Below are 23,465 nucleotides of genomic sequence, written 5' to 3'. Positions count from 1 at the left end.
TAATTGCACAATTTGCAAAGATTGTATCCCTTCACCATATCATACAACACTAAAGCTGCTTCTCCTAAGTGGTCTATGCAAGTCTGTGCTCACCTGTGTTAAATAAATATCGAAGCTCTGTGCAAACGGCCTCATGGAGGCCAAATATCGGACAATCAGGCAGGAATCCTCATAGTCCACAGTATCAGAGTTCATTCTGTGGAGAAATCAATGTAAGAACCTTGCATATTTAAACACTTCTCCTAAAATGTATTGTAAATGTGAAGCAGGTTTTCTGATATAGGAAATCTACAAAAAATGATTTAAGAATATAACGCACGTTATATCAACTACCTTGAAATACGAACTAATCCACAGAATTTTTTTTCCTTTGAGAAAAGCAAACTTGAGCGTAGTCTTGTGAAGAAAAGCACCTAACCAAAAGCTCTGAAACATTTTACTAGAATTATGTCTATAAGAGCAGTACGGAACAACTTAAAAACCAAAGCTTACTTTAATGTGCTAAATTGCAATGGTGTAGTTTTAATGATTGAACGAAGGAACTTCTTCCGAGCCTCTGCTTTCTGCATGATCTCTCCCGTCGTCTCTATGTCTTTTGCATGGTGCGTCCCCTCTGATGAATCCTCATCCTTCTGGTTCTGCGTCTTCATGGCCTTTTCTGTCTCTGTTGTAGTGTCCCGGAACCACTGAGCAATGTAGAACTTCCGCGCAAACTGTGGAAGACCAGGACAACATGCAACTTCATCTGTTTGTGGACTGTAAGTTGTTACCACACATTCAAAGCTTAGGGCTATAGAAACACAAGCTGTCAAAATCACACCAATGGCATACATTACTGTAGCAAGACTATCTTTAAAAGAATTTTAAGTAAAATGTTTTGTTACAGGAGGTGATTATGATCGTAAACTACCAAAATCCCTGACGACATTTAGCTTATAAACCTTCTGGAGCTATTATTCTTCAGCACTTTCATCTGTTTTATTGTCCACGTATCGCTGTGTCTTCAGATTCAATGCACTAAAGACATAACTAGAACTCAGCTTTGGTATTGTCGTGTTTGGTGACGAAATGTTACCCTTCATGTTCCTAAAAAGAAGTAAACTGAAAGCAATCAAGTTCAACATTTACATTGTCAGACACAATAACATGTCAATTTACTTACAACCAACGATGGGTCAGTCTCAGCGTTTTCATCCAGGTAATCCAGTAATGTCTTCTGAAGCTGCTGGATATCATCATTACCCGAAGACTGCATTAGAATGAAGGTTTGAAGGAAAAGTTATAGGATTGAAGGGTCCATACCTACAGCAGCATCAGTATAGTTTGTAACATGTTGATAAGTGTATGGTGTGCCACAGAGGAGCTGCAGATACATGTGTCCAGTGTCATACACACCTGAAGGATTTACAAATTTTATTTATTGCTGGTTGCCATCATAAACTTCAAGGTATGTGACAAAATATAATCTAAATATTCCAACAGTATCATGGGATTTCTCTTTGAACTTGCTGTTACAAACAGCTGGAACATTTTCACTCATGTGGTTTCGCTTCAGCACTTCAATTGTACACTGGAACAGCTGAAGCTTTTAGATATGCTGATCATTATTCATTTTATGTCTGGTTTGCATTTTCATTTTCTCCAGATGTATTTTATTTAGTCTATAGTTTGCGCAGAGTAACTATATTTGTCTTGCTGCAGTGTGTGAACTTTCTTGGCTAGGTTAACATTTTAACTGAGAATGTGCTCTCTGTTTTAGTTGACTGATTAAAAGAATTGATGATGTGATGAAAGAAACGTAAATGTCATTTTCGTATTCTGTATATCGGCGTGCTTGGTAATATAAAACTATAATGCTTTTCATCCCAAAAGACCCCAAAGAACTCTACATATAGGAGAAGACACTTCATTACCACCCACCTTGGAGATCATGTGGCAAGCATTATGTGTCTAAAGCCACACAACATAAGATTAAGTGGAAAAGTAAGAAACTACTTTACCAATACTATGGCATTTAGCCAGGACACAAGGCCCTAATTTTACAAACAGTAACATGAGATCTTTAATGACATCATCTTTAAACAATGAGTGAGGACCTCAGTCTAATGTCTGATGTGAAGGAAAGCACCTCCTGGTTCATAAACACCAATCGCAGCTTGGATTTCCCTACAGGTCTCCCACCCCGGTACTGAACAGGCCCGGCATTACCTAGCTTCTAACATCTGTAAAAAAGCAGTAACGCTGCTTCTTCTTTTTATATTGTTTGAAACCATGAATCATACACTTTGATTCTGAACACTAAAAAAAACAGGAAAAAGAACAGTCACTGAAGCTCCTGGGTCTAATAGTGACTTGTGATAAATCCAAAAGGCATGGAATCTGGGAATACACTCTTGCTAACTTACCCGTTTCAGAATGCGATCTATCGAACTCTGATCCATTTTGCTCGTCACTGCATCTTTCCTGAGCCTTGCAGCAACAGTCCCAAGATAATCAAGGGAAGCCACCCTCAGTGCCATCTCTGTCTGCTTGTTACTGAACTGATGTACCTGGATAACACAGGAACGGTGGGGGGGGGTTAGATCTCTTAAGACAAAGGAGTCATCATAACAGTTAACAGGATAAGGCAGTTCCACTCTAAGTCTCTAAACTATTGCATTCAACCAATGAGATTCAAGAGGAAGTAATTTGCCTAGGGCAGCATATCCTATGCATATTTTTTCCCCAAAAGCAGATTTACAACTTACTAAACTTCAGAAAGACATTTTGGATTAATTTGGATTATTCCATCCCCGTTTCTCCTCCTATATCACAGATGTATTGTCATTCTGATACTTGCAAGAAATAACAGGAAGCACTGTCATTGATGTTCAAGAATTCAGTGACCCTGTTCAAAGGACACTGGACTGATAAAAATATTGCAAAACCGTACAATACAAAAACCCCTGCTTTACAAACCAACTCCACTTCAGTGCAAGAATACTAAAGCATTAGTGCTGGAAATGAAAGGAAGCTGCGTGTGTAAGCTCCTGTAGACTCCTCCGCCTGACTTACCAGCAACCTGCCCAGGAGACTGAGCAGGAGCTCCGCAGCAGGCCATTCTGGCTTGTTAACAGTGGACAGGAGATCTTGCACAAAATTCTCAAACAGCGGCCGGTAATCCTCCTCACCCTGCTTACTGCCACACCTGTGAATTAAAAACAGAGTATTGCCACACTTCGTTCAGCTTATATACTGATTTGTTCCACTGACTCATGTCTCTATACAACCGACAGGTATCCAAAACTACAGTGCACTCTAAATCTGAATATGGCTTTTAAAAAATGCTTCTGTTTTAGTAATAGTTATTATGAATTCTTCAACATCTAGCATTCGATTAATATCTTCATTATTAGCTTAAGATGGTGTGAAGGAGGCTGGAGGAAAATGCCAAGTATACAATATAAAACATAAAAGCATGCATTGGATATCATTCATGTATTACAAAACAGTCAACAGTTCAAGTCATGCAAAGTATCTACATTTCCCAAATGATACCTCTCAAATAAAGAATACCAAAGCTTACTTTTTGAGAAAAACAGAGAGGAAGTTCTGAGCTGTTCTCATTGCGGTTTCATAAGAATTTGTTATCAGAACATCTTGATCCACCTGTGACATAGCAAATGAAAATGAACAGCGCATCAACAATTTGTGAATAAAACAATGTTACTTATTAAATGAACACCAAAACCGTTATTGAATCCTATGACTGAGTAAACTTCTCAATGAAAGCATGAGATTTATCCAAACAGTATAACTCTATGACACACTAAACTACTTTACACCCATTCATACCAATTTCTTTTTGACTTATTGTGTTGCATATCCCTGTATCTGTGTGAATAACTCAAAGTGCTCTGTGTAACATGTTGTGAAGAGCACTCTACAAAACATGACATTGAATTAAGAGAACTTTTTCCCTACCGCATGTTAAGGTTTACCTTTTTGTCATATTCATCTTCAGTGTTAGAATCCTTCTCCGATGGCAAATGCACAACACACTGAATGAGCTGCAGGACCAGAGCAGTCACCATCTGTATGTACATGGGCTCTCCATCCATGTCACTGCTGTTCAGCCTGATCAAACACATTAACACAATTAGCATGCTGCAACAGGAAAGAAATGTTAAAGGCCTTCTGAAGTGAAGTCTCTATCCTGCAATGTTTGACCAAGTAGAGTATGTTTCTTCTCCTAACATAGGAGTTGTGAGAGTGAAGAACGTCTTCCAATATAGAGCTGGATGAGATTCTCTACTACTAGCTCTATAAACTACTACATGGGCTGAATGGCCCCTTCTCCTTAGTAACTGTTCTCGTGTGCTTGTTATTATACACATACATCACTTTAAAAAATAAAAGGCATGTATTTCAGTTCAGTTTTTTTTATGCATTCCTGAAAGCATTCCAAAACATTGTGTCTTAAATTGCAAGGCACTTATTTCACTAGGTGCCACAAGAAATACTGAGATTGGTAACAGTTCAAGTTGCATGAAAATAATATGTCTTAAAACGATGAAGCACCTGTAGGTGAGAAATATTGGTCCCTAACGTGGTAATCCACCTACTTGAAGTGCATGAAATCCTACAACCACAGAGCAGGATTTGGCCAGACTTCTCATGCATCTGGCTAAATAGTTACATATTCACTGGTAAAATAATGTACTATGCAGAGATGGCAGGACTGCTCTTTGGGTTACAAACTGTAATCTTTTAAGGAGTAATTTTCAGGCCAAACGTTTGTAGAGCTTCAGCTGCACTGTGTGAACGGACAACTGCTGCAATTACAAGCTGCAGTTATGAAGGAAATAGTAGGAATTATGAAGTAAAGCAACTTCAGAATGTCCACTGAGAGTCAGGGCCGTTCACAAAAATAAAATGGCTGAAGATTCCAAAAATAAAGTCCAGACAATCCCAAAGGCCTCAGAGAAGGTCTCAGTTTCTGCAGTGACGGTATTTAGTTTACTTTGTTTCTCTTTTTACTCTTGACTGTCACAGTGGCTTTTTTACGCTATATTGACTCTTTGATTATGCTAATTTATTCAGCGTAAAGAATTGCTCTAATTTTGCAATTAACACCTCTAAAAGACCTGATAGCTCCTATTGAATACTTCATTTGTTTCCCATTGAAAACACTTATTAGGCAAAATGCAACAGTCTCACACCTTGTCGTCAAATAGTTCCATTTGTAAAAGCTAAGGCAACAGTTCTGATACCTTCAACAGAAACCAAGGAAACTTTGTCTAAGATTTTGACCAGTGATCAGCCTGAACCTAATGGCTACCAAATTTCTTCATATCACAATTATAGAATAAAAAGCGACAGTGTTTCATAGCTGCAAAATCATATAAGTCGAAAATATTTATCAGTTCCGACTGTAATACCTGAAGTTCCTCAAGCTTCGCTTACTCGTTGGCAGTCTGGCTAGGGATGTAAAGATCTCCTCCAGTATCAGCTGTCTGTGCTTTTCATATCTTGAAAACACCTGATAAAACAGAATTTAAAGGAATTAAAAATAAAATATTAGCAATATTTACTTTCACGTTTTCCATGCATAAGCACCTAAATTTAATAGTTTTTGAAGTGTCACCGTACTTACAGCAGTCACTAACTTGATGGCACACAGCTGCAGCTCGCTGACATTTTCCACAAAAAAGGGTGTAATGCCCATTGACGAAACCTACAAAAGGAAGAAAATAAAGCAAGAACAGCACCATGTTATAGATAGTAATAAATATATAGTAAAACTTGGAAAGGAGCAGAATGATCTTCATAAACTTGGTACAGTGTATTTAATCTTTGATATCATACATACCTGTCTTTTCTATAAACATGCAATACTTGTGAAACATGAACGTAAACAAAACTACAGCGTAGTCTAAAAAATGTATCGCTTCAGTATTTAATTACTTGGTCTAATCACTAGAATATGAATCATTCTGGTCTGTTGAAGACAATCTCGGGGATGCTCAGATGACAAGGGGGCTGCCGATTTGGCACATACCTGCAGAATGGTAGTGTCTGTGAGCAGCTGTATCTCTAGCAGCTCAGACATGTTGCTGACAATATCACAGATTTTGTTATAGAGCATCACGATCACTCGCTGCTTGTGGGTGGAGCATTTTGCACGCTTAGCCTTGGAACTCAAAACCCCACCTGTTGTACAAAGAAAATTAATTTTAATTATGGAAATGAACCATACATGCATCTGGTTAGCAGTCAGCTTAATTAATTATCTTGGATAGTATCCACAATAGACTTGCACTGGGGAAGCAGATTAGCAGGAAGGAATCAGGAAAGGATAGTCTTGCCACTGTGATCTTCTGGAGTGGGCTTTCAGACCTGGTACTTTAATGAAAATACTCAAGAAACACTAGGGAACAACAGCAGCCCTACCTCAACAAAAGGCTTTGTGAGAGTTCTAGGCATTGTAAACTTGTCACCATGTCTTATCAGCTATTGATCACATTACAATGCTTTACAAGTAAGTAAAATAACTGTTGTTAGGGTCTAATGAATTATCTTCTTGTAAGCATGGCTTTAATTTGTTTAATCTATATAACACATCTACATCAACAAAATCCTGACCTTAAAAAAGAAAAGGTGACACAAGCCTACATTAAAGGGGCATTAAAATGTGCATTATGAACTGCTGCATTTTTGAAAACTCCAATGTTAAGGTAAAAAACAATACTTCCCTCCATGTGGATCCACCCTGTAGACAGGATCATACTGAGGGTATAGTGTGTTCTGCAAGTGAAATTTAGTGTACTGTAGGACCCTCTCTATCACGTCTTCAATATACACCGCTTTGGGCATATGGCTGGAAGTCATAATGTTGAGGGCAGTGAGACAAGCATCAGCGGATTTTGTCACTCTCTCCATGATGAGATCCCGCCAAAGTCTCTCCTCATCCTCAGTGTCATTATCCTAAGAACAGACACAAGAACATTAGAAAGGTTACAAATGAGGAGGTCTCCAGTATGATGAGGTCACAAGATGAATTCCTACTGCCTAGGAGGTTGGCTTTCTACACTTACAAGAGCCTCTCTTCTAACGCAGATGCAATGAGTTTTTATGAGACAGAAATAAACCTGGGAAGCACAATCCTGAAAGTCACAATGCTAATGTAACTAGTAACAAAAAAATGAAAACTTACATGGTTAATGAGTGTCGAAAGTTTTGAACCATCCTGTATATTCTTTTCCAAAATATTCAAAACCTTCACCAGTTTATCTGCTGGAATCTGCAAAACAAAATTTTACCCCATAATCAATTGTACATTCATTTCCTTTAAAAAAAATCACCATATAGGACAATAAGCTGTGATTAATAATGAATGTCTCCATCTTTTACACATTCCAAATATGAAATAAAAGAAAAACACTAAAAAGCAAATAAAGGTCATGAGGTTCTCAATTAGAGTACATCTTTTACAGTTTTATGACAATTTTCACCACGACAATGCATAAAACCTTTACTATCAGAATAAAACCTTACATACCCTGCTTGTAATTCCCATGGCTTTAATTTTAGCAGATTCACTTCCTAGTTCACTAAGCTGATGCTTTCCCAACAGTAACTCTTGTGGAATTTCATCATCATCCGCTAAAAGAAAAAAGTTAACATAAATGTACGTTTCAACTTCCAAGCTTATCAACACTAACAAAAACAGACATTATGCATTTACAAAATGAAATGCGCCTAGCAAGACAAAAAGACACTGTAAATATTGGGGGCACAGCCAGACACCGCATCAACATGAATAATGACAGGAACCTGCTGAGCAGCACGTTCACTAAAATCAGCATGTGTACAATTTCCAATTCAAGATGGTTTTGCGCGAGTGTATTGTCACTGAGACTGAAAAGAAAAGTCTAAGTTAAATTTGACTTATGAGCTGCCGCTGTGCCTGATGTCAATCTGAAAGAGACACAAGGATTGTAGGCGTGACCTGTTTCCTTCAAGATTTTTGTCCTACGTAGGGTTACATTTATTTTTTATCTAGAGGACCTGATCCTTTGACTGAGCTGGGGCAGCAATTCATAATGTCCACAGCTGCATTTTGGCTCCAGTGGGCGGAATGATGTGGCTGGTACTACTGCTCCTGGGTTCTGCATTAACTCCAGTCCCTGGCAAACTGTGCCTTGGTGCTCTAGATTCCTCCCATCTCCCAACTAGATGTTGCCTAAGTTATCCCAAATTCTCCCCTTTCTCCACAGACCTGTGGATTTCTATGCTGTTGTTTGCTCTTGGTACTGCTTTGTGCTCTTTGAGTCCAGGATATGTTCAGGCCTGGTGGAACCCTGACCATTCTATGGAGCTTGATTACAACGGATGGATCCAAACAAAACAAAACTAATAAACAAGTATGTGGAGGTGCCACTCCCCTGACTAACCTACTAATACACTGGAGATCGTCACAGAAATCAAGAGCCGCATGGTGTGAAAACTGTGAAACTCAGCTTGAAGTTTTATGACAGTGATAGATGCATATTGAACAGATGTAAAATGCTTTTAAACTGGGCTAGTACGTAAACTACAATTTAATAACATGAAACCTTGTTCTGAAATATTTAAGAACAAACAACAAATTAAGTACCCAATGCAGTGAAATCCATGTCTTCCAAATTCTCCAAAATGTTGTCAATGCTGGCTGAGAACCTCTTAAAAGTTGACGAATCCATCATTTCTTAAATGAAAAGGAAAACAGTTAATTCAACGTGATTTCTATATGTTCACACAGAAGCATCAATGATAAAATGTAAGAGCTGTATTAAAATACCTTCAGGTGTAAGTTTAGGTTCGTACGCTTTCCTCTTTTTCTGCTTTTCTTTTTTCTTCATTTTTCTGGCAACTGCATATAAAGAAAAAAAGTGGTCAAATTGTGAAGATGTCTTCCAATAGAGTTCGAGAAGGAAACCGACTATGAACAAAGTTTCATGGGAACAGCTTTGTTTCCCTGCCATTGACCCCAAAAACAATGCTAAATATTCATGGTCAATGAACCAGAGTATCTCAGAGTATAGTACCCCACTATAGCATCCCTGCTCACCAGTGAGCATTAATCCCCTATAGTTTTCATTAATCAACACATCTCAATTCTTCCACCTCAGAATATTTATGATACAGGTTAAAGCATTGACCCCTATCCTGCTTCTATGCAAAGACAAACTCCCTTTCCACAGTGAATTACCATTCAAGCTGAAGGCTTGTTTTGCAAATCCAATCCCTCGTCCTACAGAACTCGCCAAAGAATAAGGGTTTCTACCCCCAAAGATGTCAGACATTCTGCACCCCTGGCTATAACAGGATACAGACATCGTTTAATCAACTAGAATCCTATGCAACACAGCCAAAAAGGCCAAACAAAAACTTCAGAACTTAAACAGTTGAAGCCAGTTATTTTTACGACAACACTTACTGGGCTGCTAAAAGCTTAATTTTCATTGTAAGCCAAAAATGTAACTGTGCAACTTACACAGAATTCACAGTGTCACAGCAACAATTTGTGGAAACACAAACTGTCAGCTTTCTCTGCCAGCTGACTCGCCATTGCTTATTAACAGGGGTGAACTCTGTAAACGTCAGCTGTGCCGGATGAGGAGATGACACGGAGTTCCACCCAGGGCAGAGCGCAGGAGCTGGCCGGCGGTGAACTCACTGTCGCTCAGGCTGGGTGGTGGGGAGTCCTCCTCGGAGTCGTCGGGGCTGCGCTCGCGGTAGCGGCTGCCCGAGCTCCTCCTGCCCTCGTGGAAGTGCCCGCTCCTCCGGTGCTCCCCTGAGCCCCTCCGCTCCCGCTCCTCGCACTCCCACGGTTTGTCCCGGTCCTTCTTGTGCCGCTTTCGGGCAGCTGGGGGGGGGGGGGGGAGAGAATAAAAGATTTCTACCTCTACGAACCTGAGCCTTAACCCAGTTAAAAAAAAAGCACTTGTTTCTACAACCGCCGGGTGAGTTATGGAGCTTCCTATGGCATCGCTATGCCCACCCACACCTGAAGAGACCTGACCAAACTAGGTTCAGGCAGTCCAGTCTTAAGAGAGTTGTCGCTGCGAAGGCTAATGTCAAGTTATTTTACTCACACTCAACAGTCCCGTCGCTTTCTTCGTCTGAGCTGACTTCGGCATATTTTGGTTTCTCGTTGACTGTGGTACGTTTTCTCTTGTTCATCTTCACCCGCTCGCACAGTGGCATGGTCGACTCAATCTCCGCCAGCAGCTCTGGGGGCAGCTCCTTTAGCACTGACTGGTCTATTCCACCTGGAGAGGAACAAGATGGGGACAGGTCGAGCTCAAGTCTTCACACTGCTTTCCGAGATGTGAGACACATTCATGTTAAAGTCACGACAGTTGTCAGCAATGTTATGAGCCTAGGAGATCCAGAGGCCAGGATATCAGCCCAGCCTTGTTGAAGTTGATACCTGGCTTCTTTCAAGAAATGGCTGGACAAGATCTTTGGATTAATTAGTTACTAACTATGAAATGTGCTAGTAGCCTTCTCTTATTTGTAACTGTTCTGAAAAACCCTGTTCATATTAAAAAAAAGTGATATCTGGATAGCAAAAAAACAGGTAAGCACAAACCCAAAGCACAATTCAGCAGGTCTATGCTGACAAGCAGGTATTGTATCTCTTGCTGCAACTCAACTAAACAACTATGTAATGAAGGAATCTGGAATGTCTAGCCATCTTTGCCAATTTTATTATTAGTTATTGAGGTTAATCATTGAAATTGGGTTGATGTTTTTATTTCACACCATAATATGATAATGTCCTTACTGGGCATTAATTTGGAATAAGGGACCACTTCAGAAGCCCATTTGCTAAATCCTGTACATCCAGTCTTGCCCTTCACACACATAAAGCATGCTCTAAGTTCTGTAGAATCTCCCCTGCATCTTTCCCTGAAAACTGTAAAGGAATGGGGGAGCCAGCTTTGGGCTGCAGGGCCTATTACTGGGAGAGCCATGGGGGAGGCTCTGCTTGTTTTGATGATGCACCTCTTTGTGAGCAGCTCGATCCCCTGAAGGTTTATTACCGCAGCTGAATGTGTACTGCCAGCTACAAAAATATTTATATCCTTAATTTTACTCCGACACCTTTCTAAATGTGCAATTAGCCTCTGAAAACTGGTTACTGGAACTGCAGCGTATTTCTAAAAAATGCGAAGTTTGAAAACAATCCACAGTCACTGAAAAATAACATTTTTTAAAGTTCAGGTATGTTGTATGTGCAAAGGACTGACTTTGTGGAAAAGTTTTTAACTCTATATGACAACCAGTTAAAATAATATGCTGCCTTATTATACCATACTCAGTTATGATTTATAATCTGATCTACCCACACCTGGAGGAAGAAAATACTCCAAACAAGTAAGAAGACTGGCAATAGCTCTGCTAATGGGCAAACAAATCAATAACACACTGCTTGTTCTTTTTTCCCCTCTAATTGTATCGGTTATGTTAACTAACACACTGTCGTGAGTGTACAAGTGGGGTATAAGTTTAGGATGTGCGTCTGAAAGAATTATATTTTTAAAATCAATCCGCATCACTGGTGTACAAATTGGATTTCTAGGGATCATTCTAACAGGCTTTAGAGGGATCTGTAATAGGGCCACAGGTGACGACCTAGAAGTATCACAATGACCAAATTAATCCAATAACCGGTGAGAAAATAAAAACAGCTTTGTATAAAATGCGTGTAACATTATAGACCACAATTAACTTATTAACAGTATATCAGATTCAACTCTAAAAATGATTACATTCGCAATTATTGAGATGGAAGAATTATTTCTGAGGAAAACTAGGTGATGCTCTCCCCTCTGGACCAGCTTCTACCAATGCCCCAGCAGGGAAACTCTGGGCAATGTGCTGCAGGGGGCTCCGGTCACCAGAATGACAAGTAGCCTTGGCTACTGTCGTTAGGGATTCATTCACAAGACTTGGAGTGGTGACTCCGTTGTCTTGGCTAGATTTTGCTCCAGGTTATCTACACAGGTCTTGTTCTGGCCAATCTAAACTTCCCTCTCGATTCAACTGCAAAATTAAATGGTGAAAAACTGAAATTGTATTAAATTAAGTTCAATTCAAACACCTATGATGTATACAGGAACTCCCTTGCACTGGCTGGTAGATCCAGTCATTCCAGGGCAAATTAGCTTTGGCATGGTTCTCAGACACATTGACAGAAACGCCACCCACCACTGTGATTAACAGTTTTCAGACACTACCAGTTGTGACGCAGATGTGACACTGGTCTTTGGGAAAAGCTACAGTGGTAGCTGACCTAATAGTTAACTGACCTTTTAATTAACAGACAACATTCATCCCAATGTAGAGATTCAGGGTGTATTTCCTCTTGAGGAGAACAGCAGCTGAAGTATGGGGCACCCTCAAAAGCTTAAATACTACAGCAATATTCACTAGATCCAGACTGCAATGAACTGAAAGCGACAACCAGTCAGTATGAAGGTGGAATGCGAACTTCCAGCAAATAACGCAGGAGCTTTGAAGAATACTAATTCGGATATTGTTAAGAAACATGCTCATGGCAGCGTACAAGGTGTTCCAGTCATTGTAGCAGCTGACCATGGGTGAATGTGAATGCAAAACTGAAAACGTGAGGTGACATTTTGGCAAAAACATACAGGGAAATGAGTCAAGGAAAAAAATCTTGTTTTTTCTTAATTAAACAGCATTTGGCAATTTCAATTTCATTCCTGACAATTAGATACAAGTTTGAAGTGAATGCCAGTTCCTCATTCAACCCTCATTTAAACATAATAAAATGATAGTAGTGTCAATTAATTGTTAATGGCTTTAAATCACACTGATCTTATTGACTATTAATAAAGAAATTTCCAGATCAGAATGCTGCATCCACAGATCAGTCTGGATCCATCTGGGGAATACTATATATCCTGCGATTATGGAGCAGAACATTAACCTCTATCAAGTGTACATCAAGATACTTAGTTTGTGTTTGGTTAGAAGTCTTTAATTTAATTGAAAAATGATATGCTCCTTCACTGAACTTCAATCAGGTACTCAGATTTATTAACGCTTTAAGCAGTTTAACAGAAACATAAGTATCGCACAGAACAAAGAAGGCAAAGAATTAACAACAATAATGTTAAAGTCATTTAGATCCAACCTGGGTGTCATCCTTGACCACAAGAAAAATGTTAATGATATCTAAAGGGTCAGATACAATGATCACCCCCTGCAACAATGGTTTCAGAGAATTAGCCCTATATTCTGCATTACTCCATATCCCAAACGCTTGCCTTCCAACTAAAGGGCCAGCAACAGTCCCCACATCTTCTTCAGTCAAGAGGTTTTTCCAGGCAATTACTTTCAAAAGAAACCTTAAGCAAAACTTCATCAGTACAATCACCTATGCATACCACATTTTAATACCAACCTACAATGCAAATGCAAAATTAATTTTCCAACCAGAACAGATCACTGGGCACAAGGTAATTTACATTGTACTAAGGTTTGTGAATAGTTCTGAGTACTACTGTTCCTTATAATAAAATGCTGAGCTCAAATCATGTGAAATAAAAATACCTGGTGCTCCGTTTTTAGTAGATATTGTATAAAAAAAATACTAATAAACATTTTAATCAACACATTAACAGCAAAAGATGCAACTAATTCGCTAGAGTAATGAAGATGGCCTCAAAGCAATGAACATGACTCGAAAGCAGCCCGTCAATCAGAGAAACTGCCCCGAGAGTTTCAGCATTTAACTGACTCCTCCAGAGAAACAAGGAAACTGGCTCTGTGGTGCACAGACTACATCCAGGCAGGCAGAGAGTCACCACACCATCTCTGACAAGGACATCCGACTGATCTGTCTGCATAATTGGACTGCAGTGGTTATCGTATGGTCAAGTCTAGAAAGAAATAACCAACATCTGCAGTATGATGACAGCTACCTGTAAGCATGAAAGTGATCTGCATGCTCAGAATACAAGAAGACATTCAGGGGTAATGCTGACAGATGAGAAGTGAAATCTCTGTCTTTTGTGAGCCAAAGAACTCTTGAGGTGGCAGCACAGAGAGTGACAGAGAGCTGTATTCACAGATGGAGGCCGTTTTGCGTGACACAGACCTGATGGAAGGCATGGTGTTGACATGGTGATCAATATGTTTCAAGTCACCTACCAGGGAGGTGGAAGTGAGATGATGTGGGTTAGAGCCTCTTAAGACGACAAGGATTTTGAGGCAGATTGATAAAAACCTTCATGCTCGGTAACATTCACAAACGTTCTAGAGCCAACAGCTTTTGCATTCCTATAAGCCAATCTAGAAACGCCTCTTTGCCAGCAGAACAGTTTGGGACCACAGAATGCCAGGATTACAACAGGGCTGCAGGAAAACAAAATCGTCAGGACACCATTTCCTCCTGACCCAAATCCAACACAACATGAGACCCAACAGGTTGGGAACATTTTAATAATGGTGGCAGAGAAAAAGCACTGTATAAATAGGGCCTTAGTATTTAATACAAGTTCAGTCGTTAAAGAAACAGATGGAATGACACTATACAAACAAAAAAGATAATGCAAAGGCTGTGCAGTAGTTGCCATGAAACCCAGAACCCAACATCCAACTTATTAGGAAGGGTAGATGGATGGAACTAAATTTAAAGCAGATGGGAGTGACCAGAACATATCAAGTTAGAGATTATAACCATCATTAACCAGCAGATGGACCAAGAAAAGCAAACGCTTTTGGTAACTTTTCCTCTTTTCTACTTTATAGACTGTTGCCTATGATAAGATTTTGACTCTGAGGAAAGTTATATATCTTCCAAGAATTTCAAGCTACAATACTGTATGAAACCAATATAATAAATCTACTCACACTACAACCTGATAACCATCGACAAACAATACAGATTCCCTCTTCCTGCCATCGGCACAAAACTGCTGGTAAAACAGAGCCCATAAGCATGTTTAGGCACTATACTAAGCCTTTTTTAATTTAAAGAGGCACCATCTAAGTGATAAAAGCCTTACCTTTACCAGATTTGGAGGATGGTCGGTTCTTCCCAGATTTAGAGCTCCTTGCATTCCTGTCTTCTCTCTCCTTTATAAATTTTTGAACTTCATCAAAAGTTAACTTCTGAAGCACCACCACTGGTTTCGCTCCTTTGTTCAAATCCTCTACAAGGCCCATCTTCTCCATCTTTACCTTCTCATCCCGGGAATCAGATTTCCTTGTTTCCTGAGTGACATTACCATCTTTGTCCCGTTTGATTTTAGGAATTACAAAGTTTTTCAGTGCTCCCGACTTGCCTCCCAGTAGGTATGTGGGGAACTCAGGCTTGGTATCAGGCGGCTGCTTATGCGAGTCTGACCTTCCTTTGCTGCCATCTGAACGCCGCTCATCCCGGTTGCTGGGGGATTTGAAGCCAGGTCTGTCTGTGCGGAGTCGGCTGCTGGAGTCTGTCCTCGGCTCCTGTTTGACCCTTGGGCTCTCAGGGCGGGATCTCTGCTCCTCAGGGGAGCGTCTCTCCCTAGTATCCCCCGACTCATTTCTCTGCTTCCTCTCTCGGTCTCTCTCCCTGTCTCGGGAGCTGTCAGACTTGCCATGTCTGGAGTCGTGATCCCCTCTGCTCGAGGACTTGGGGGTGTCAGGCCTCCTGATCCTAGAAGGATCTCCCCTGTGTCGCTCAGATTCAGGTCGATCCTCTGATCGCTGTCTGTGACCATCGTGGTCGCGGCGTGAAGACTCAGAGGAAGAGGATGATGGGCGCCCATCTGGCCTTTGCCTGGGTGTCTCTGGCCCTCTGCCTTCAGATTTCAACTTGGCAGAATCCGGTTTGCCATCATGCCTGTGTTTCGACATTTCCATCCTTTTCTCCGAGCTGACGGGCTTCCCACTGGAGTCCCGACGGTTATCGTGCTTGTGTTTGGGGGTCTCTGGCCTGCCATCTACACTCTTTTGTCTGGGTGTTTCTGGGTGGCTCTCATTTTTCTGTTTGGGGTTCTCAGGCTTACTGTCTGAGCTCCCTTTCTGTTTGGGAGTCTCAGACCTATGTTTAATGACCTCAGGTCTCCCATCAGCAGCCTTCTGAACATCTTCTGACTTCCTCCTAGGGTTCTCTGGCTGGTTGTCTGGTTTGAGCCTGAGGACACCCGTCGTCTCCTCCTGACAGCCACTGACAGAGCCATCTCCGGCCGGGCCAGAGGCAGCAGCGGGCACGCCGCGCTGCTCCTCAGTCCATTTCTGCGCCTCTGTAGCGCCAGTGGGAGCAGGAAGAGAGGGGTCAAGCTGGCCTTCTGCCCGCCCGGCCTGCTGCAGGTCGATGCTCACCATCAGGGCCGGACGGTTAGCTCCGTTTCCAGCAGCACTGGCCTCCTGAGGAGTGGCCTTATTCCCGGCGTTTCCTCCTCCACCACCTCCACCAGCCCCGCCTGTAGAACCGGCCGTTCCACCGGCCCCAGGCTCCTGCGGGTACGAGTCCTGCTTCCGCTTCTTCAGCGGCTTGTCTGCAACGAGAACCAGAACCAAAAAAAAAAATAAAACGCCTTCCGTCAGAAGCTGCAGTTGTGTAGTTCCATTCACCTCAAGTGAGCCACCCCGCTGCACCCGATGTATCCAGGCACCACAACAGAAGAACCAGGTAAAAACCCAATAATAACCAAAACACTAAACGCAACAGGTGAAGATAAGATGGTGCACAGTGCCTCATTTCAAGGGTAGCTACTGACAAAGTGTTGATTAACTTGGCATGTGATTTGAAGTTGAAAAGCTATTCATGTGGGATGTTAGCCACGAAAGGCAATGACCAGAAAGACTTGAATGAAGTAGTGACAGTAGCCATATCTGCAGATAACCAGTTGGTCTCAATGCTGCTGTCATCTGCCTTGACGGATACTTCTCAGGATCTGTGAAATGAGTCAAATTCAGAGTAAAAGCATAATCAAAACCATCTCAGTTTAAGTACTAGAGCCTGCTCTGCACAGGAAAACACAAGGGAGCTCACAGTTGTTTTAACATATGAACGCACAGAAAAAATGGACGAAGAGTTTAATTACAAGCTGAATGCCATCAGAAGAAGGCTCATAGCTGAAATGCCATTTTTCTTTTTAGCATGGAATTAACATCTACTCCTTTTGAAGCTGACTGGTACAGCTCCCCACTCAATCTTCTTCAGAATGAAAAGCCATGGGAGGAACCAAAACTGCAGAAAAATACCAGAAGACCTTGTAAAGAGACCATAGAAGTGTTTACAGGAAAGAGGATTAAAGCAAGAAACGTCTTTTTACCTATTGTGTGGATGGTATTTAAGGATACCAGTCTGCAACCGAATACATGTTATGGCAACATACAAATCTCATATATGTACGTTTTAAAGACACCGCCTAGAAGTGGACATCATACTTAAAAATTTTAATATTTTATGCACACAACAAATTCAAATAATAATTTACATATATATATAAGTTTACTTGTACCTTTTTTACAAGTGACTAGTTCTGTCATTTTTAAGCCTGTGGGTAGATGAAACTCAAAATGTACATTTGCAAATGTGGGATAATTGACATAATAAGCAACAGTTCTTTCAGTACTCCACCAAGGCTGGGACAAGCAGTAACACTGGTGGTGGGCTGGAATGACATTAAAAAGAAGGCAGCATACAGAGAAACAACCACACATTGGAGCAAAACCATTCCAAGGGGAAGACTGGCTTAATGTGAAGAAAGGACTTTGGTTGTCTATTTCAACATTCAAGCTTTCAATGGCTGTTTCAAAGATCAAAGGCTTCATCAGTCTGCATATCAGAATTTCAAAACAAATCCCACAACAGTATAAAAGTATTAAACTGCCTGTACAAACCCTCAGAAAACACATGGTCAAGAAGCTATTCCACCCTCGACAAATCAATGGATAAGATGAACAAATCAAGGAGAGGTGCTCAGGTTATCAAAAGTGTCATTCTGCTAACTTATATATCCTTTGTAATGGCATTTGATAATAACAAAATGCACATACCCTTTAAGTAAATGGTGTTTAATTGAACTTTAATTTTTTTAGCGTGCACACCGTTTTGTTGGAAACAATTATAAACAAATAAGGAAGTAAAACATATGAAAAAGTATGTACCTATATGCTTGAACACAAATTTAATTGCCCATGCTAACCAGACCACTAAAATCACATTACATCACAGGGCTCTGAAAGCACCTCAAGAAGCAATCAGAAGTGCTGTTAAAGGAAGAACCCATGTTAAATAAATATCAGAAACATGACAGTTTGCTTGTCGAAGAACATGATTCCAAATAAAGGATTTCACATCACATTAGCCATGCAAGTTAGGAAAATATCATCACACTCAATGAACAAACTTACACCACATACGTCTGTAGACAACTAAAAAAGTAACCATAAATACTCCTAACGCATGTTTACCAATGAAGAGTGCAGAAACATGCAACACCACTGTTCTAAAGGAAAAAAACAATTCTCTTCATTAAGGAGTTAAGTATCCACTAGGTGCACCAGGAAGATTTCTTGCAGAGTTTTATAGCAGTCAGCACCTCCTTATCCTGTTGTTAGGTAAAAAGGATAGTTTTAAAGCTCAGCTAAAATGTTATACATATCTGGAACCTCATTTAGTAACCAAACCTAAAGTTATCCTGTGGATTTCAGAGTGTTAGAGCAGACCATGGAACGGCTCAGTCAGTCACCAGTGAAACTGCAGTGGTTGTATCATAACACTATGACAACAGTTCAGCAGTATGGCAGAGCTGCACAGACGTTTTCCAGTGTGTAAATTGTACAATATAAGGTAAACATTATGGCATTCCAATCATGCAACAAAAGTCATCCTAGAATGATTCCACAAGAAAGGGCCAGTCTTTAGGAAAATACAGGATGTCCTTGATAAGAGGAGACTTAGCAACCCTAGTCAGCTCCCAGCTGTAGGATCTGATACCAGTCATGTCTGTGCAACACTGAACACGCTTCTTCTGCAGGAATTAGAAACCAAAACCAAGCTACTACACAACTTACTCTAGCAAGCAGATTTTTAAATATTCACATACAGCAGGTTCAAGTTTCAAAGTCTAGGGACCATGAGTTTGAATATGGGCTAGATAGCTGACAAAGATACCTAAGGGTGGTAATCGGGTGTCCAAGCACACCAGCTCCTCTAACTCACTGGACACACCTGCAAGCTTTAGCAGCTACGAGTGTCTAAAGCCAAGAGCTATGCTTTGGGCTAAAAGTCTGCAGTGTGAGAGTAGACTGAAAGTGTGTTTTTCAGAGGATGCTTGTATGTACTCTGCTTTTCTCATGCCCATCAGGTGGCTGCTAGTTAACTCGGCCGACTAAGAAATTGGAGTGGAAATTCAAGTTGTGAATAAAGAGAAGATCCCTGCTGAAGGAAAAATAAAACTGAAATCACTGCACACACACAGACACTTTACATCTTGGGTAAGAGCTCAGATCTGGAAACCACTGAATTTCATTCCTCAGCCTTGTGCACTTCAACTATTTCTTAATTTTCTGGTAGTAGATACCTATTCTATGCACTGCTTGGTTCACATGAACACCATTTCATAATATAATGAATGCACTGTATTCTTCAATTTAATGAAAAATATCATTCATGGAGTAAACATAACCTGAAAAAAATAAATACTTATGTATTACACAAAATAGGTTAAGGAAGCACAATGCAGCCATAAATAGTTCATTTATGCACGCATATCTATAAAAATAGCAAAATATAATGTTTAAATACTTTATGATGATTTTTATAGAACAGTGATTTTCCTAAGAACTGCGTAACACCGGGAACTCCTGTACCAGGAACATTTCCATTAAACCAATAAAAGTGTTTCATGCTTTTATGACATGGAGACAGTGTTCACAGATTATCCAGTTGGTTAATGGTCTTTATTGAGTTACTAGGCTGGCACCCTTCCTTCAGAAGGCGCTGTGCTGTACCAGGTCACCATGGAACAGCATGTCTCAGGCTAAACTTATGGTTTCTCCTTCAAATTATTTAACACTTTATAATACTTTGCAATAGCTTGATGAGGTAAAACCCAGCTATACAAAGAAATAACCCTGAGGCTGGTATCTTAACCACTCTAGATTTTTACTTCTGTAGAGGCGAGTGTATTTTTGCACTGTTATGTTCTTATTATCCTTTGTCACTGACAAATGTAGCTTCCATACTGGGTTTGGCTGAAAAACAAAAGTCTTTCAGCAATTGATCTTGATTAAAAGCTGCTTTTCTACATAAAGTCCAAAGAGGTAAAAAAAAAAGGGCCAGGGATTTGTAATACTAGCACTTTTAACACTGAAACAGTGCTCTCAAAGTTAAATGAGACAACTGACAGCTGTTCCAAAACTTTGAACCTGTGAGTTGGCAATACCCAAGAAACCTGATCAAAGGGTGTCAGTTAGCAAAGTAGTTCCAGTACCCACCTTTATCCTGCACCTCTTTCGAGCAGCGCTCTCGCTCGATGGCAGACTCCCGCTCTATCCTCTCGATCTCCGCCAGAGCGTCCATTTCCACCTCGTCGTAGGGAGTGGTGGCGGAGAGGGGCTGGGCAGGAGCTCCTGGCATCGGCACTCCGGGAGGCTGCGGCTGCTTGGCCGACGCCACCGACGTGTTTTGTAAAACCGGCACCTGCTGCGCAGGGAGAAAGCCGGCCTGCTCGTTCTGCGTCAGGCACTGTGTAGCGTTGGTTCGGTGTACATCCTGGGGGGCCGCTGGCGTCTTGGGCGGCTGGCCTGCATATTGCATGTTGTTATAAGCCATGTCTCCCTCAGGATCGGGGCTGTTGTCCATTCCAGGAAGGAGATCTCCCTGTGGGTCCATTTCTGAAGATTTCACACGAGAAAGTCTTAAGGTGAGTTTTGTGGAGTCCTTTGATGGAGAGCTGATGATGTCGTACATCGCTGCCTTGTCTGCCTGTTCTTTTTCTTCTTTGCTCATTTTCATTTTCTTCTGCTTCTTCTTCCTGTCTGGAGAGTCCATTAAGAGGTCTGGTGGAGCGTCTCTGGGAGAGGTGTAAGGGGGTGGGGACTGTAATATGAGGGGCGGCCTGGATCCAGCTAAAATGAGACAAAAAACACTCACTACATAGGCAGTCTTCTGTTTTTATAATAACCCAAATGTATAAGAAACTGATTTTTCTGAATACCCCAATGTTAAAAACAGAGCAGAAACTTAATATGCAATTAAAGGGCTACTTTCTTAAACACAATTGGGCCACACGTTGTACTTCACCATTAATTAAGAAGCGTACAGTGAATCGAACCAAAGACTTCTACCATCCAGTTCACAAGTAAATTATGCAGAGGGTGCAAAGTATACCACCACCCAAGATTTAAACATCACCAAGGTTAAAAGAAAAGGATAATTCCAAGATGACAACTGGAAAAACGTTTCGAAAAGAGCCTTCTTCAGGTATTTCCTTTCTCCTGAAGAGGCTTAACAGCTGAAACATGCTGTTTTTTTCTTTCTACTTTTCAGTGTGGAATTAAACTTTGCTTGTTCCTTTGCTGCCTGCATGCTGGCGCAGCTCACCGCTCAAACCTCTACTAATAATGGAATGCATGAAACAGAACAAATACAAACAACTCTTAATGCCAAAAGATTCATTTCCTGCTCAAATGGTGTTAACAGAAGCAAGGTACCTTTTGGGGTCCCGTCACTGCCTGCTGGAGAGCACACAGACTGGGGGGATCTGAGAGGGAAGGATGCGTTTCTCATGGAGGGATCGCTTTCCTGCAAAGCGGTATGAAGTGGTTAACGACATTACAACTACAGAGCATTACAACCTTGCCAGTTAGGTGTGACACACGCATCAGTTGCCACAGCTGCACAGTATTCACCCCTAACTATGAAATAGTATTCCTTGTAGTACATATTTTACTAGAAAAAACTGAATCCTCATAACAATGAGAAATATTCTCTGACTCCCCCCCTGCTGCCTGGTTCCACACTATCATCTATCCTTCAACTATTCCATTACAGAGGTAATGCACCATGAATTGTTTTTTCTCATGAGCAAACAAACAGAGCAGCTCGTTGCACATTACAGAAAACTCAAGTTTAAAATTACTGCCAGAAAAATTAGGCGCTAGTACGAACATTTTATTAGACACCTGACTAAATTACGATGATAAATCAAATTCAGTCGAAGAACGGAATTGCTCCTTCCAACCCGAACATAGTTTTACGAGTCTTACCTCACTTCCTAGCCTATGCACCATGTTCAGGTAATCTTCATTTGATCCATGCCTGGAATTGTCAGCATGGTGGTTAGCGGAGTTGCTAGACATCTGCCCAGAAACCTTGTTATCATGAATGTTCCTCATGCCGCCAGGAACCATAGGACTGGCCACTGAAACCACAAACAAAGAAGTTTCAATTACTTTCATTCTTAAATAGTCCTGAAAACAAAACGACACTCTATAAATGCATACACAGTAATACACAATGAAAACAGATAAAAAATGGATTTTAAGATTTGAGGGATGTAAGCTTTTAATTTGAACTTAAACTTTCCTACAAACTCCTTGGATGACGCAAGACCAGACGAAATGAACATCACAAAAACAAAAGCAGCTAACAACTTAATGTGCTTGTTCAAGGAAGGCTCATTCTGTGTCACAAGCCATGACAAAACATCTGGTGTACGCAACCCATGAGGAAAATGAAACAATACAAACATGTGTAATGTGTACAAAATAAATATTTATGCCCTGAAGCAAACAGAGGAGAAGGGAAATTTCATTGTTGAGGTAAAACAATGAAACAAAAAATGAAGAATGAGATGCAGTGATTGAACATTTCTAACGTACCTATTTTGGGAAATCTATAATGTAGGCTCCAAAATAGCAATTTACCTACAAATGGTATTGAATGAATATTTCTGCAATTTTGGCGCCATACCTAAAGTTGGGGTAGATGGGTTCTGCTGTGGTGAGGGCTGAGTTTGCACTATCAGACAGGGCTGCACCGGCCTCTGAGGGCTTCCTGAATATGTAGGTGCAGATACAAGAGGGGAGCCATGTAACTCTACAATAAGAAAAGTAAAAAATATATATGGGTATTTAAAGACTGGGTTGCTTTGACACTGTGTATCGAAGCTGTGAAATAACTTTATGCAAAACGTCCATCTACATTTAGGACACCTTTTGCTTCCTTTTAGACTGAGATCTTGAAAAAAGCCAGCATCCAAAACAGCTTGGTACATCACTGTTTTAGCAGCAAATACTAATGCATTTGGCATCTAATTCAACACACTGCAAGAGCAAAATCACTTCATGCAGAGGGTTACTTGTATTGCCTTTCATAGATTCTTTGTTCCCCTGTTTCAATACTCACAGAAAAGAGCAAGATCGACACGCATTCAAAAAATAAGTGCAAAATGATTGCTATC

General features: G+C 40.7%; 1 protein-coding gene across 6 annotated transcripts in view; it reads right to left on the bottom strand.

Moving 5' to 3' along the window:
• The window catches only part of nipbla (NIPBL cohesin loading factor a), an 85,729-nt gene that overhangs the window by 12,978 nt on the left and 49,286 nt on the right, over nucleotides 1–23,465 (bottom strand). For 3 of the 6 annotated variants that reach the window (XM_088628705.1, XM_088628704.1, XM_088628706.1), the window contains 22 exons: nucleotides 22,976–23,101; nucleotides 22,270–22,424; nucleotides 21,715–21,805; nucleotides 20,497–21,129; nucleotides 15,069–16,544; nucleotides 10,119–10,295; nucleotides 9,701–9,889; nucleotides 8,822–8,893; nucleotides 8,639–8,728; nucleotides 7,541–7,644; nucleotides 7,196–7,282; nucleotides 6,737–6,966; nucleotides 6,041–6,194; nucleotides 5,636–5,716; nucleotides 5,421–5,521; nucleotides 3,981–4,116; nucleotides 3,566–3,648; nucleotides 3,055–3,187; nucleotides 2,406–2,549; nucleotides 1,163–1,249; nucleotides 493–713; nucleotides 94–196 (listed from right to left, as the gene is read on the bottom strand). In XM_088628705.1, the coding sequence (XP_088484831.1) occupies nucleotides 94–196; nucleotides 493–713; nucleotides 1,163–1,249; nucleotides 2,406–2,549; nucleotides 3,055–3,187; nucleotides 3,566–3,648; nucleotides 3,981–4,116; nucleotides 5,421–5,521; nucleotides 5,636–5,716; nucleotides 6,041–6,194; nucleotides 6,737–6,966; nucleotides 7,196–7,282; nucleotides 7,541–7,644; nucleotides 8,639–8,728; nucleotides 8,822–8,893; nucleotides 9,701–9,889; nucleotides 10,119–10,295; nucleotides 15,069–16,544; nucleotides 20,497–21,129; nucleotides 21,715–21,805; nucleotides 22,270–22,424; nucleotides 22,976–23,101 (4,673 nt within the window). The remainder of the gene's footprint in view (nucleotides 1–93; nucleotides 197–492; nucleotides 714–1,162; nucleotides 1,250–2,405; nucleotides 2,550–3,054; nucleotides 3,188–3,565; nucleotides 3,649–3,980; nucleotides 4,117–5,420; nucleotides 5,522–5,635; nucleotides 5,717–6,040; nucleotides 6,195–6,736; nucleotides 6,967–7,195; nucleotides 7,283–7,540; nucleotides 7,645–8,638; nucleotides 8,729–8,821; nucleotides 8,894–9,700; nucleotides 9,890–10,118; nucleotides 10,296–15,068; nucleotides 16,545–20,496; nucleotides 21,130–21,714; nucleotides 21,806–22,269; nucleotides 22,425–22,975; nucleotides 23,102–23,465) is intronic. The other 3 variants (XM_088628707.1, XM_088628708.1, XM_088628709.1) reach the window with 2 other exon arrangements.

This window comes from Lepisosteus platostomus, chromosome 4 (assembly GCF_059453375.1).
Source record: "Lepisosteus platostomus isolate fLepPlt1 chromosome 4, fLepPlt1.hap1, whole genome shotgun sequence".
In the NCBI taxonomy this organism is placed as follows: domain Eukaryota; kingdom Metazoa; phylum Chordata; class Actinopteri; order Semionotiformes; family Lepisosteidae; genus Lepisosteus; species Lepisosteus platostomus.
Note: the sequence above shows the minus strand (reverse complement) of the source record. Positions and strands in the feature narration are given on the sequence as shown.